Source organism: Pelobates fuscus, chromosome 12 (assembly GCF_036172605.1).
Source record: "Pelobates fuscus isolate aPelFus1 chromosome 12, aPelFus1.pri, whole genome shotgun sequence".
In the NCBI taxonomy this organism is placed as follows: Eukaryota; Metazoa; Chordata; class Amphibia; order Anura; family Pelobatidae; genus Pelobates; species Pelobates fuscus.
The window spans coordinates 34,544,373-34,560,738 of NC_086328.1; the positions used below are offsets into that span (position 1 = coordinate 34,544,373).

Here is a 16,366-nt window from a genome sequence, read left to right on the forward strand (position 1 = left end):
TAGGACATGTTTCTATGCTATCTATGCATCCCTTGCTTCAAATAAATGTTTTGCCAATATTTTTCAAATCAAAATGTGCCAAGGGTTTATTTACGATCAGACACTTCCAAACCCTCAAAAGAAAACACATTTACCCTTTTAACCTAATGTAAAATCTGCAAACAAAAGAGGTGATTACCATGTGAGGTGTCGTAAAAATAAAATATCTGTGACTGCTTTACAATATGAAAGAAGTTCGAACACAGTATAGTGTGTTGTGTGTGTGTGTATAATTTTAATGCTAAATGAGTTTCCCCAACAGTCCATCCTGCCTATGCTGCTTGGGATAATTAGGATGAATTACCTTCAGTAGCAACAGCCGTGATTGGCTAATTGTGCCAACTGACTGCCTTCAGCCTATCACAACACCAATTGCTGGTATGAATTGGTATAGCGAGAAGGAAGTAGACATGTGCAAAAATAATTTTCAGGACCGTTTGTCCAAATAAAATTAATTTTAAAAGATCTGCTAAGCACATGCATTTAGCATGTTAACCAGTGTAGTTCCCCCGTCACTTTTTTTTTCCTCATATTAAAAATAAAGACACTGAATTGTTATGGCCATGTACTCTTTATCATTGTTTAAATAAGTTACAACCACAAAAATAAATAAAAGAAAAATAAAGTGCTTTCTCTATGCATTACAGCCATTATACAAAATAGACCAAATCTCTAAACTGTATGGCAGGCAATAGACATGCATAATCCTATGACGACATTTCATTCATTTAGTAGCCGTATGCAGATCACTGTATACTCATGTGAGGTGATGTGGCTTTCAACACATTACATAAGAGGTTAAAGTTAGAGACACACATTTGTTCTTCTGGACGCCACTGTAAGACATGCAAAACAAGGCAGCAAACAGAAGCCAAGAGAAACAAAGCATTTTTTTGGACTTAGAAATACTACTCATTTACAGATATATGAGCATTGTAGTTTTGAGGCGCGCAGATCAGTTTTCAGATTTTTCAGAGAAAAGGGACACAAGTTCTTCACAAGTCTGAGTTTCAACAGAGCTGAACTGAGACTCCATTGTATTCCATGCCAAGTCAGCCAGAAGAAAGTCATCCATTGCAGTTTGAGTCTCATTACTCGTCAAGAATAAGTTGTTGAGGGTTTCAAAGCAGCTATTCGTAGTCTGGGTCTCTGCACTGTTCTGCTGAACCTGGCTTTCAAGGTTATGACAAGCTAAGGTTTTGCTCCCAGCAGGTACATCTGTGGTACATTCACCATCCGACGAGTCCGTGCTCATCGAAAAACTAGATTGTTTCAAGATGTTGCCTAGTGGTAGATGAGAACTGTTGTCAAGAAAGAAATTCAATTCAGTCTGTGTGTGAGTGTCAAACATCTCCATACCGAGAAGATTGGAGGTCCCTTTGCTCATGTACGCTTGGGTAGAATCTTCAGAAAACAGGAAATCTGTTTGAGTTTCAATATCCAGATATTCAGAAGACAGGTTACCTAGCTCACTTTCCTCAGTTTGAGTCTGAATATTGGATGCAGAAAAGAACTCGTCAATGTCAAAATCTATCCCAGGGTTGGGATTACAGTTTGAGGATAAATGAGAATCTCCACCAGTGCCAACTTCAGACAAGAGACTTCTATTGTCCAAAGACTGTCCAGACATATTATCAGATAAGATTTTTTCTAGATCATTTAATAGTTCCATGGTTTGTGTTTGGTTATCGGTCATATTTTGCGATGGGAATGTGCTATTCTGGGAGTTAAAATTCATATAGGATGCAGACTTCATGGACTCTTCCCTCATTCCTTTAATTTCATCTGCATTGATTAGATTTTGGTCCAGTGACCCTTCAAGAAGGTTATTTTCAACCAGGCTTGTTTGGGTTGAAACAGTGTAAAACGAGTTACCAGTGCCAAAAATATTTTCACACATGACAGCTTGGTCCACATGTAAGGTGCTCTCTCTTAACAAATCACTGTTTGTCTGTGTCTCTCTAGAAATCCCACACGAAAAACAAGCATTGTTAGAAACGTCCATCTGCGTATTTAAGGGCAACTTGGAATTTTGTTGAAAAGTCTGGGTCTCCACGCTTATAGGTAGGGAAACTTGTGCACCAAATGATAAGTCTGTTTGGGAAAAAGAAGAGGACAGTGAAGCCTCATTTGAAGGCCAGGATGCTTCTGTCAAAATATTTTGAGCAAAGTAGGACAAGTCAGTCTGAACATCAGATGTTATTTTGTTTTTATGAGTAAGTCTGTCCATTTCATCATTATTACCATTAGACATGGATTGATCTAGATTAACTTGCACATAGGAACTCACAGCTCCGAGGGAACTGCAACTTGACATTTTAGAGAGTGAAAGGCTAGCAGGTTGTGATGCATCATTATCCAGGGATTGCAAAACTGCTCCATTGTAGTGAGGTACTATTTGCACAGTAGTCATAGTTGACCCACGACCATTGACTGCAACTACCATAGGTGTCACAGAACATTCAGAAGGTGAAACAAAAACAGGCAGGTGGGCATACTGCATTATGGGTAATTTAATGAAAGCCAGCTTGGGCTTAGGGAGCAGCAGTTTTTGAGTGTTATTTGGTTGCAACGAAGAGTTCTCAGTGGTAGACGAACCACTATAAGTTTCAACAGAGGGCAACGGTTTTAAGTCTACCATCTGCGGGTCAGGTGTGGCACTCTTAGTAGACAAGTCTTGCCTTGAAAGTGCTTCATTAGTTATAGTTTTCTGGGTTTGTAATGAGGCTTCAATTTTTCTTTTCTTTACCGGAGGATCCCTGCAAGACAGACAAAAAAAAAAAAAAAAAACAATTGAAACATTTTTCATTTTTAAGCCAGGTTCACTTTAAGTGGGGGGTTTAATATTATATACATTAAAATTCTATAATAATTTTCTAAAGAGAAGATCTATATTGTCTCCTTAGTAAGGTATATCAAGATGTGCTCCTTAAAAATGGCCAACAAAAAAAGTTCCAACCAACAATGCAACTTTTAATTAATATAAATCAATTTAAATAATCTTTTGGTTTGAGAAGCAATATTATAGTTTTTAAGAAAAGAAAAAAAGAATCCCTGACAATCAATACATAGATAATTGTGAGATGGGAAAATCAATTATCCTGGAAAGCGGATCGAGTGGCAGCTCCATGAATACAGCTACGGAGCATTGCTGGATCCACCAAATTGTACGGCGTGCAATGAAATGCTGCGAGAAAGGTGGATTCAGCAGTGCGGAGTTACTGCTATTTTTGGTGCTGCCAAAATGACACAAGCTCCCATGTCAATTCGGAACCGCCAAACTTCATATCCAGCCTGCTGAAACGGTGTCACCAACACTCATTCATTTAGAAAGTGATTTACAAAGAAGAAACGCGATTTATTTTTTGTATGCCTCTCATTGAGAAGTCTTTAAAAGTGGTGGGCTTAAGTTCCAGGAAAGGAAATCCCTTTACCAGCTTGTTTGACTGCTTAGCCTTTTAGCATCACAACAATGCACTGCATGAGTTATGGTGCGTGGATTTCACTTTTAACATAAATCCTACCTATTAAAAACGAGACATACCTGCACACCTTTGTTCCCGGGCCACTTAAGGAAATACTGGAGGCCGCAAACTATTTAGATGAAAATATTCAACACATTAATGACCTTATACTCTTGTAGATGGCCTCTATGGCTGTCACAATTTCATATGTGGCAAAAGCAAAAATGAATGGACTTCCATGTATGACAAACATCATACAGTCCTTACCTTTCATGCCTTGCATCCACATCTAGAAACTAAAAGGACTCTTAGACACGCTTCTTTTAGAAAAAGCTAAAATGAATATTGAATAGTTGAAACAATTTTTCCTAATGGGGAAATAGATCAAGTAAGCTGCTCACGTCTCAAGCCTCCCCACAACCTTACAAATACCCTATAACTAAAATAATGGACACACGTGCTGTCCCACTATTATTACTTCTGACAGTTTTTTCTGGTCTTATTACTCTGATACTTACAAAGCAGATAAGGATGACCCTCTGGGAGGTGCTTATTGTTGCAGAAGACAAACCTGTCCCACTTATCAAATACTCAGAAGAGCCTACGTAAAGTATTACTCCAACCACCATTGCCACGTCTGCATTTAAAGGTGGTCATGGTGGTATTGAAAAACTGCACATATAGAGATTTTTTTCATTAAGTGCTGGGGTCTAGTTACACCCCTGGCACACATTATTCCTACAGCCCAGAACATGTCAACTCTGTGCAAAAATTACATCTGTTATCATGTCAATGGCAACATATTTAATTAGATTATACAGTTACAGGTGGGCTTTGAGCGCCCGCAACTGTACCACAGAACTGAAGAGGACCGACCGCACAGTATGACATCAGAAGGCAGAACGTGATCATGGAGGCCCAGTAGTGACTTCCAGCTAAGTACTAAACCTTTTATTGCAGGGGGTTTTCATTTGCTGTTTTAAATAGGGAACTTTGTACAAAGTGCCCAAGATGGCACATATAGGTAAAAATTAAATGTTAAAAAAATAGGGTTATAGTAACTCTTTAATACCTTTTTATTGAGACAAATTAGTTGGGCCATTTCCTCAACCAGCTCCGGGAATACACCCAGTAAGGACGGCACCAGCGCTGAATATTAGAAAATGCTAATTATTAATGCTTGGAATTGCCGGAGTGTTAAATGTAGTCCTGTACTTTCTGCCACCATTAAACCTTAGAAACCTATGAGAAGCCAACCTAACCTTCAATAGCAGGGCTCAATATTCCGCACCTTTTTCACATTTTTAGAATAGCCTTTTAAGATTGTTTAGACACTCACCATCATAGAATCCTAACTTTAACTGGACGCGTTCCCATCACATCAGATTCCTCTTCACATATTAGAAAATTTGTACATTAACCCAAGCTCTGGACAGAAGTTTGGAAATGGTTCCTGAGTGCATTACTGTTTCGGGTTACATTATGGTTGTATTAGAATGGTCCTGGACCATTCTCTACCGACTAGCCGTATCCATAAAAGCAAAAGAATAACGTCACTTCCCTCCCTTTCCACCGATTACATTCTCACAGCTACAAACAAAACAAAAACAATAAATAAAAACTACACTTTTCAGTATTCTTATACAAAGACATGCATCCATGGATGGCATTACATGCATACCTAGCACCTGACTCTTGAAAGTGAATTTGATGAATTCCTGAAAGTGAATTAGGTGCGGAGAGGAGGGGGCTAATGAGCTTTGTTCTTTTTGGAGATGCTCTCAAATTAAAAAACTTTATCCTCCACTTCCTAGTGCCATTGTCCCTGGAGCTGTCCATCTCTGGTATTTAACTCAAATACTGCTCCAAAATACCCCAGGGTTATTCAAATGGCTTTGGCAGCTGCCACGATGACTAGTTTCCATAACGGCTTTTTATTTCAAAATATTTATTGTGTTGGTTTTAGATAAATTCATAAAGATAATAGTATTTCCTCATAGTGACACTCATTTCAAACTATTTACACATATATATATATATACACACAGAATCCTCCCTCGTCCGTGATAAAGTTCATAATATATACAATAGGTAATGATCCAAAAAATAGAAAAAATAAGGACTGTGAGAACAGGGGCCATCGAAGGGACACGTACGTCCCGAGCGCGCAGCCCATTTGAAGGATTGCCCAGCGACCTGCCAGTCTGACCGGATCATACAGCACACTGATGATGAAGTGACCGATTTTGCATTGAACAGGAATCTTTTATCATCTTTTTTCATCCCCTTCTACTACATTACCATCTGTAATCTTCAGCATCCCCCTACTATGGACATCAAACAGCTACTGATACATTGGTGAGATCCATCCATAAAAAAGTGAAATATATAGTGCACTATATTTTGGACTGCTACCTAGTCAGGACTGCATTATTATTACTATTTTTTTCTCTTTTTTACTTTTTTCATTTTATTATTATTTTTTCTACTTTTCATATTTTTTCTATTTTTTTTTCTTATTTTTTGGATCATTACCTATTGTATATTGATGTGTATATATTATGAACTTCATCACGGACGAGGGAGGATTCTGTGTGTGTGTGTATATATATATATATATATATATATATATATATATATATGTGTGTAAATAGTTTGAAATGAGTGTCACTATGAGGAAATACTATTATCTTTATGAATTTATCTAAAACCAACACAATAAATATTTTGAAATAAAAAGCAGGATTAGCAATAAGTTTCATTGCCAAAAATCTCTTTGAGTGCAGTATTCATATTTGTTTATGATTGAGATTAGGAGGTTATTGTGGGGTTAAGCCTCGAATACCTGCACCGTGCGTAATTGAGTGCCAGCACACATTGTGTTCTTGTATAGTTTCCATAACTGATGGTCAGCTGATAGGCCAAGTCTAGCAAAATGCCATACATTGTTATGAGAAGAGGTATTTTACAGGGAACCGACCTTATCATGTACAGTCTGAATTGACTATTTTGTTGGATTACGGTTACATTTCCCCTCGTTTATATTGAATGTCTGACTGTTTTATGTAAAAAATAACAAAAAATAAATGAAGGTGTTTCACCTGTGCTCAACAGGAATCTCATGGCCCATCCGAAGTGTGTGTGATAACAATGCTGTCCTGCTGGCGTATGGACAACCACATGTGCACTGGAAGGTCTTCCCACAGTACCCTATGTGTCGCTTTAAATCCCATTCTGTGCCGTAACAACTTCCACACTTTTCACACTTGTGCTTTTTTTCCGCATGCATTTTCATGAAATGCTAAAAACAGAAAAATAAATAAATGTAAAAACAGACTTTTTAAAACGTTTTCAATAAAGTGTAACACTGCATGCCTTGCGACACCCGTTCTTAACATGACATTGTCAATACACCTTCCTGTTGTAGAGATCAGTATTAATTGCTCTGAAAATAGTCCATCAATCCAAATAGCCTCCGTCACCATCATTGTTATACAGATCACAATAGGGGAAAGAAGGAATTTATCAAATGGCCGGAACTATACATGAGGCATTAACAGACACAGCTCCATTACTTTCTTATGCTCAAATGCTGATCACAAACTAAATTTATGCATCAAATCCTGCTCCATTCCTATTAATTCAGTAGTGGTTATGATGCTCAGAGTTCCCATTTAAATAAGCTCTTGTAGTGAAAGTGCAATTACTGCCTATTATGTAAGTAAAAGAAATACGCAACTCCACCACATCTCAGTCTGTGGTTTATATTACAACATCCAACAATCTGAATATCTTAAAATGTGACAAGGGGGCAGCCCCTCCCTTTCATGTGTTTCTTAAAAATGTAAAAAGCTGTGCTACATCCACTCTGACCTAGGGTTGACACAGGTGTCAAAATGTTGTCTGATCTGTCTTTTTGTAACAACTATACAATAAGGGCGGACGTTGTAGAGTATTCTTTACTTCTGTGTACCTACAGCCATAGCTTTTAACAAAAAATAAAAAAAGGATATATTGCCAATTACAGCAAAATAAAAGTAAAATGAAAGCAAGTTTAGCTATACAGCCTTTACAGACATATAATTTCACTATCCTGTGATGGCCAGAGTTATTCAGGTGATGCATGGTCTTGGTCAGATAAACTTTGCTACCAATAAAAGATGACTTGGCTAACCCACAAAGCCAGGAGGTTGCATTGATGAGAGGTAGTATATGATACATTACATAATACACACAAGCTACAACATATGCAATTTTAACATTTTACATAAAAAAAAAAAAAAACAATAACAAAAAAAAACACTTCGTCTTCAGTGAATACTATTCTACCAATCTACTTCCCTAATACTTCCCTTACCTTTTGTGTCACTTTACCCCACTCCCTCTAGCATGTAAGCTCACTGAGCAGAGCCCTCAACCACTCTGTTTCTGTGCATCAAACTTGTCTAATTACAATTACATGTTTGTTAGTCCACCCATTGTACAGCGCTACGGAATCTGTTGGCACTATATAAATATAATATTAATAAAAAAAAAATCTAGTTTCCTTTAAGATCCCAATTTAAAGAGAATGGGCCACTCACAATCTGGACCACCTGGTAGTACTTTAAGACTAGTCTAAAAAAATGTAAGAGGACTTCAAGACAGCATCGTTATGTATACCTGTTTTACACGGGAGAACTGAGAAAAAGGTCTGTTTGTTCCTCTAGGACAGCCTTCAATTGGACAGCAGTATAACTTTTGGGATGCTTTTAAATCTTTCCGTAAAGTAGGATTGGTAATTCCTTCCTATGAGATAAACAAAAGTAAAAAATGAATTATTAATATAATGCTACACATTATAAAAAAAGAAATAAAAATCCTGTGGCAATTTTTTTTTTCTAAAGCAAAACATCATAACAAGAGATTTAAGATGCTTCTTTGACCAAACGTGTATTTTCCTGGTAGTCTAGACAGCCAGGCTATAAATATAGAAAGCTGGCATCGAACGCGACATCATTCCTGGTGCCTGCAGACAGTACAAAACAAAACATAGCTGGAGGATAAGGAGTGACACGTCCCACTAGACTACTAGAGACTACCTGCACGGGAGGCAAAGTATCAGAAATGGAGCATTCCCCTAGTTCAACGAGAGCAGACATTGTGCGGCTTGATTTCTTGGTAACTAGCCTGATTTTACAGAAGAGTAATTTTAAGTTTGTGTAAAATATGTACGGTAACTGAAAGTCTGCTGTATGTAGAAAGGCAAAAATGCCTACCAGCCAAACAGGATTTGGAGAAAACCAAAATGATACATCAATTGAAATATTTAAAAATATTAATCAAGACATACGTGTAATTCAGGTGATAAAACATAATTCCCAGTAACTGACAGATCGTCAGCAAGTGAAGCGGTGTCGGAAGAAGCTACAGATTTGTTTTCCTGTCCATATAGTGTTCCTTTAACCCCTTAAGGACACATGACGTGTGTGACAGGTCATGATTCCCCATTATTCCAGAAGTTTGGTCCTTAAGGGGTTAAAGAGAAAGAGGAAACGTGCATTTGTAGAAGAGCTGGTTAAGACTTTTCCAACAGACATCAGGAAGTATTACTTTACTGAAAGGGTAGTGGATGCATGGAATAGCCTTCCAGCTGAAGTGGTAGAGGTTAACACAGTGAGGGGAGTTTAAGAATTTGTGGGATAGGCATAAGGCTATCCTAACTATAAGATAAGGCCAGGGACCAATGAAAGTATTTAGAAAATTGGGCAGACTAGATGGGCCGAATGGTTCTTATCTGCCGTCACATTCTATGTTTCTATCCTGGAATTTTAATGAAATTATAAAATACATTACATTTGCCTGCACTATGTCTAGCAGAACATATATAGAAATATTTTGCTCTTAAAAGAACGGCCGTATTTTACTAACTGCTAAACTTCAAGAATTACTCATTTTCCTGAAATGCAGATTTGAAATTTGTGATAAATTAGCCGAGGCTTCTCTCTGAAGGGAAACCATCTATTTGCAGCTCTCCAGCAATGAAGAGTTAACAACATGAAAGCTCTCTAGCAACCAATGAGCCCCAGAGACCGCGATGAGCAGTATCAATTACAGGCACAAGAAGAGCTGGGAATAATAAGACCCAATTATATAAATCAGCAGCACACTAACAAATGCTCTTGGTTTTCTCAGTGCAAAGACAAAAATTTCTTAATTGGGCATCATGAACCTGAAGTCTTACTTCTCAATTCTCTGCCATTTAGGAGACAATTCACTTTTGTTTCTGCTTATGCAGCCCTAGCCACACCTCCACTGGCTGTGACTCACACAGCCTGCAAGAAAAACAAAAATTGTTTTATTTTCAATCAGATGTTAACTTACTTTAAAGGACCACTCTAGTGCCAGGAAAACATACTCGTTTTCCTGGCACTAGAGTGCCCTGAGGGTGCCCCCACCCTCAGGGACCCCCTCCCGCCGGGCTCTGGAAAGGGGTAAGGGGTTAAAACTTACCTTTTTCCAGCGGTGGGCGGAGAGCTCTCCTCCTCCGATCCTCCTCTTCTCCTCCCCGGCGGCTGAATGCGCACGCGCGGCAAGAGCTGCGCGCGCATTCAGCCGGTCACATAGGAAAGCATTCATAATGCTTTCCTATGGACGCTTGCGTGCTCTCACTGTGATTTTCACAGTGAGAATCACGCAAGCGCCTCTAGCGGCTGTCAATGAGACAGCCACTAGAGGATTAGGGGGAAGGCTTAACCCATTCACAAACATAGCAGTTTCTCTGAAACTGCTATGTTTATGAAAAAATGGGTTAACCCTAGAAGGACCTGGCACCCAGACCACTTCATTAAGCTGAAGTGGTCTGGGTGCCTAGAGTGGTCCTTTAACCCCTTAAGGACCAAACTTCTGGAATAAAAGGGATTCATGACGTGTCACACACGTCATGTGTCCTTAAGGGGTTAAGAGATGTTCTTTCCTGCTCTTAAAATGTAACTTTAGTCACAAATTCTAAATTAAACAATTTGCAATAAAAGAAATGTAAACATTAGATCTCACTTTACAGGAAGTGTTTAGGAAGGCTGTGCATGTTACATGAAGGTGTGCCTATGGCTGCATAAACCAAGTGATTAACTCCCAAATGGCAGAGAATTGAGCAGCGAGACTGCACGGGCATGATCTATACACCAAAACAGCTTTCTTAAGCTAAAGTTGTTTTGGTGACTATAGTGTCCCTTTAAAGTAAACATATATAGTCTATATTTCCATGTCTGCCCAGGCATGTAAACATTGACATAACTTTCTAGGAGTGTCACTTTGTTTTAAAAGTGAACCAGTCACAGCAGGTTCACTAACATAACAGCTCCCAACTCAGTTCATACATTATTTATCATAGTGATAATAGATTAAATATATCACTATGATAAATAATGTATGGGCTTGAGTAGGGAGCTGTTATGTTAGTACCCTGCTGCAGCCACTCCTTTCAGCACTGCCATTTTTGGAGGATCTGTGGTTGTTACTATGCTATAACACTAGCCATCCATTGCAATCCCTCCGAGCTGTGAGTGGTGCTGCCTGGGGACAAACAGGGCAACACTAACGGATGACGCAATCATGCTGGTTTGATTTGAGAAACACTAAAGCGTTGGTAATATAAACATGTATTATTAACACTATAGTGCTCACTCTTTAAAAGGGGAGTTTTAGTCACTTTTACTACTTCATAGCCATGGTAGTTCTGCCTCTTTGGCTGAGATCAAGATTGATAAACTCAGCCGAACCAATGTTTACCATAGGAAAGTATCAGAAGGATAGAAGTGCATGCCTTTTAAATTGCTGTAAGACAGCCACTAGAGATGCTTTTAACCCTTCAAAGTAAACATTGCCGATTCTACAAAATAGTGATGTTTTACATGGAAAAGTTAAAATGACAGGACCACTGCACCCAACCACTTTCTACAGACTTTAGTGGTCCTTTAACAGCAAAGTGGTGTCAGAATAGCCTATTCTCTGTACATTTCTCATGCGTGCTGGGCAAGCGCTACAGTAACAGGAAGCCGAAAAATAATTGGTCGAGGCTTCTCGAATATCAAAGGTATGTCTTACAATTTGAAACAGTTTAAAATATCTCAAAGTACATTAAATTAAAACCTTAACCTCTGCTGGCATCTCTGCTACTACAATCTATAGATGAAATTAAACTGATCTGTAATTAAAACCTAAACACACAACTAAATAATGCAGTAGATATTAGACCAATTCCAGAGGCATTCCCTTTATTCAATATCCGGGGTGAATTTGCGTCACTATGTTAGTTACTCCACCCACGCCTTTACTTTCATAAAACATGTCTGCTAACAGGTCCTCAAGGTTCTATTTAGGATCAGAATATGGTCAGGTCCATCCTTGGAGGAATAAAAATCCTGTAGCGTTAAATCTTGTGTGTAGATCCATTACTATTCTTGTACACATTCACAAGGTCAGACCGTGATTAATATCTGGCTTTTGCTCAAGAGTGACACAAGTAAAGTACATGTTCAGTGACAGCTAATCTTTGGGGTTACTGTGGACCACTGTTCAAATGATAATCCAAGAGCCACAATCACCGTTTTTTCAGTGTAATCATACAGAGCAAATGTCACCCTCAGACAATCTCTTCCGCATTTTCTACACTAATTTTTCTGTCAAATGATCCACACACGTTCCCTCGCAAACAAGCCATTTCCTTTAACTCCAGCATCAGCTACCCCAACAACTTCCCTTTACTATGTACCCCCTTTGCTGCACCCCTTCCCTTGAAACAGCACCTACTCTTTCTGCAGCTCCTTTCCCAACACAACTCCATGCACCCCCATTTACTCCACCTCGTCACCCAACTTCCCGCATCTCCTTTTTCCAGGCACCCCGTTCCCACCTTCCTGCACCCCCCTTTTCCAGCACCCCCATTTATTCCATCCCTTTCCAGCACACACCTTTTCTTGCATCCCTTCCAGCACCCCTGTTTCTTGCACTTGTCCCTTAGCATCCATTTCCTCCAGCACCCCCTTCCTCGAACACCACTCCACCACGCATCCGGTACCAGTGATTACCCCACCCTCACATGGACCCCTCAGACCCTCCCCCACGCCTCCCAGCCATTAGACCCCCTCACTCTCCCGAACCCCTCCCTCACCTGGACTCCTCCGACCGTCACCCCTCCCTCACCTGCATCCCCTCTCTACCCCCAACCCCTCCCTCACCTGGACCCCCGAGCTCCCCCAGCCCTTCCCTCACCTGGACCCCCAAACTCCCCCACCTAGACCCCCTCACTCCCCCAGCCCTTACCTCACCTGGACCACATCACACCCCCGGCCTTTACCTCACCTGGACCCCCCCCTCACTCCCCCAGCACCTCCCAAACTTGACCCCCCCCCCCATCAGTCCCCCAGCCCCTTCCTCACCTGGACCCCCCATCAGTCCCCCCAGCCCCTCCCACACCTGGAACGAACCCCCCCATCAGTCCCCCAGCCCCTCCCACGAACCCCCCCCATCAGTCCCCCAGCCCCTCCCACACCTGGAACGAACCCCCCCATCAGTCCCCCAGCCCCTCCCACACCTGGAACGAACCCCCCCCATCAGTCCCCCAGCCCCTCCCACACCTGGAACGAACCCCCCCCATCAGTCCCCCAGCCCCTCCCACACCTGGAACGAACCCCCCCCCCATCAGTCCCCCAGCCCCTCCCACACCCCCCCCCCCCATCAGTCCCCCAGCCCCTCCCACACCTGGAACCCCCCCCTCAGTCCCCCAGCCCCTCCCACACCTGGAACCCCCCCCTCAGTCCCCCAGCCCCTCCCACACCTGGAACCCCCCCCTCAGTCCCCCAGCCCCTCCCACACCTGGAACCCCCCCATCAGTCCCCCAGCCCCTCCCACACCTGGAACCCCCCATCAGTCCCCCAGCCCCTCCCACACCTGGAACCCCCCCATCAGTCCCCCAGCCCCTCCCACACCTGGAACCCCCCCATCAGTCCCCCAGCCCCTCCCACACCTGGAACCCCCCCTCACTCCCCTCCCACACCTGGAACCCCCCCTCACTCCCCTCCCACACCTGGAACCCCCCCTCACTCCCCTCCCACACCTGGAACCCCCCCTCACTCCCCTCCCACACCTGGAACCCCCCCTCACTCCCCTCCCACACCTGGAACCCTCCCTCACTCCCCTCCCACACCTGGAACCCTCCCTCACTCCCCTCCCACACCTGGAATCCCCCCTCACTCCCCTCCCACACCTGGAATCCCCCCTCACTCCCCTCCCACACCTGGAATCCCCCCTCACTCCCCTCCCACACCTGGAATCCCCCCTCACTCCCCTCCCACACCTGGAATCCCCCCTCACTCCCCTCCCACACCTGGAACCCCCCCTCACTCACCTGGAATCCCCCACCCACACACACCTGGAACCCCCCCTCACTCCCCTCCCACACCTGGAATCCCCCCCACACACACACCTGGACCCCCCCCCACCTGGAAGCCCCCCTCACCTGGAACCCCCCCCCCTCACTCCCTACACCTGGAACCTCCCCCCCTCACTCCCCTCCCACACCTGGAACCTCCCCCCCTCCCACACCTGGAACCCCCCCCTCACTCCCTACACCTGGAACCTCCCCCCCTCACTCCCCTCCCACACCTGGAACCTCCCCCCTCCCACACCTGGAACCCCCCCCATCAGTCCCCCAGCCCCTCCCACACCTGGAACCCCCCCATCAGTCCCCCAGCCCCTCCCACACCTGGATCCCCCCCATCAGTCCCCCAGCCCCTCCCACACCTGGAACCCCCCATCAGTCCCCCAGCCCCTCCCACACCTGGATCCCCCCCATCAGTCCCCCAGCCCCTCCCACACCTGGATCCCCCCCATCAGTCCCCCAGCCCCTCCCACACCTGGAACCCCCCCTCACTCCCCCAGCCCCTCCCACACCTGGAACCCCCCCTCACTCCCCTCCCACACCTGGAATCCCCCCTCACTCCCCTCCCACACCTGGAATCCCCCCTCACTCCCCTCCCACACCTGGAATCCCCCCTCACTCCCCTCCCACACCTGGAACCCCCCCTCACTCCCCTCCCACACCTGGAACCCCCCCTCACTCCCCTCCCACACCTGGAATCCCCCCTCACTCCCCTCCCACACCTGGAACCCCCCCTCACTCACCTGGAATCCCCCACCCACACACACCTGGAACCCCCCCTCACTCCCCTCCCACACCTGGAATCCCCCACCCCCTCCCACACCTGGAATCCCCCACCCCCTCCCACACCTGGGAACCCCCCCCCCACCTGGAAGCCCCCTCCTCACTCCCTTCCCACACCTGGAACCTCCCCCCCTCACTCCCCTCCCACACCTGGAACCCCCCTCACTCCCCCAGCCCCTCCCACACCTGGACCCCCCCTCACTCCCCCAGCCCCTGACACACCTGGAACCCCCCCCTCACCTGGATCCCCCCCCCCCCTCACCTGGATCCCCTCACTCTCCCACCTTCACCTGGCCCCCCTCATTACCCCCAGCCCCTCCCTTACCTGTACCCCGTGCCCTCTTTCTCCCCTCCACCCCCCCTTGTTACCTGTACCCCGTGCCCTCTTTCTCCCCTCCACCCCCCCTTGTTACCTGTACCCCGTGCTCTCTCCCCCCCCCTTGTTACCTGTACCCCGTGCTCTCTCCCCCCCCTTGTTACCTGTACCCCGTGCCCTCTTTCTCCCCTCCACCCCCCCTTGTTACCTGTACCCCGTGCTCTCTCCCCCCCGTTGTTACCTGTACGCCGTGCCCTCTTTCTCCCCTCCACCCCCCCTTGTTACCTGTACCCCGTGCTCTCTCCCCCCCGTTGTTACCTGTACGCCGTGTGATTTGACGAGGTGCATGTTGAGAGCCGGGGGGTTGGGGAGGACCTTGCCGCATCCTCTCACGGTGCACAGGATGTTGGTGCGGACCTCCCTGGACAGCTCGCTGACGGACGGCTTCACGATCTCCCAGTGCTCGCACGAGTAGAGCGGCCGGACCCTGGCCCCGCCCCCTGGCCCCCGGGCCGCCATGGCACAGCGCTACCGCTGCCGTCTACACAGCACACCGGCGTCAGGCCGCCAGGCAACGACTTCCGGGGGCGGGCACTAAACTGACAACAATACAGCCATTGGGCGCACGGCTCTGTATTTGCATTAAAGGGCGTGGCCGCGGCAGTAGGCATATGTAGTAACGCGGCAGGTGGTGAAAAAAAAAATGCGCCCTGAGCGTATCCCTCCGCCAAGTGTTACACCATGCAAATAGTGCGTGGGATGAGCTATAAACAGACAGATGGCAATCAGCATAGAGATAACACACACACACAACACACAAACAGGAGATAGTGGGGAGTGTGTATAAAAACTGCTATATCCTAAAAAAAATCAATAGCTAAAAATGGACCTGTTACCATGGAAACCCCTCCCAATGTTCTAATTTCTTCTCCTCATTTGCAATGTTTGCCCTGGATCTGCCAAGTGTGAACTGGGCGGCGATGCCATCTGTTAAATATTTAATATAAATTTAAAGAGAAAAACAGACTTTTTTTTTTTTTTTTTTTTTATAAGACAACATAGCAGCGCAGGATAAACAGTTATAGGTGTTTATCAATGTTTTATTTAAAGGTGTTCATTCCAGAGCAGTCACACTTCCTCGTTAAATGTAATAAAACTCAATATTACAGTGAAGTAAAGCACCAACGCTGAGCCTCCGCAGCCGCTGGGAGTTATAATATTCCTGAATAGATCTACATCGATTGCAGGAATCTATTTCTTGAGCTGCTCTTATTGAGCGATTTTTATTATTAAAGGTATATATTTTTTTTATACATTTTATCTACTTCCTCCCATTTCATTTAT

General features: G+C 44.5%; 1 protein-coding gene across 1 annotated transcript; it reads right to left on the bottom strand.

Annotated features, from left to right (window-relative positions):
- Positions 1 to 591: 591 nt before the first annotated feature.
- ATMIN (ATM interactor) lies at positions 592 to 15,601 on the bottom strand. Its single transcript, XM_063438285.1, has 4 exons — positions 15,341 to 15,601; positions 8,166 to 8,291; positions 6,605 to 6,804; positions 592 to 2,798 (listed from the first exon to the last, which is right to left on the bottom strand). The coding sequence occupies exons 1-4, from the start codon at positions 15,539 to 15,541 to the stop codon at positions 995 to 997; spliced, it is 2,331 nt and encodes a 776-aa protein (XP_063294355.1). The 5' UTR covers positions 15,542 to 15,601; the 3' UTR covers positions 592 to 994.
- Between the last annotated feature and the right edge of the window lie 765 nt (positions 15,602 to 16,366).

Bases quoted from the DNA above. Each gene is read 5' to 3' on its own strand.
- ATMIN (XM_063438285.1), bottom strand. From the start codon at position 15,541: ATGGCGGCCCGGGGGCCAGGGGGCGGGGCCAGGGTCCGGCCGCTCTAC. The intron at 6,805-8,165 runs GTATACATAACG...TTCTGTTTTTAG, and splicing joins AGTTCTCCCGTGTAAAACAG to CATTTCATGAAAATGCATGC. The intron at 2,799-6,604 runs GTGAAACACCTT...TCTGTCTTGCAG, and splicing joins GAGATTCCTGTTGAGCACAG to GGATCCTCCGGTAAAGAAAA.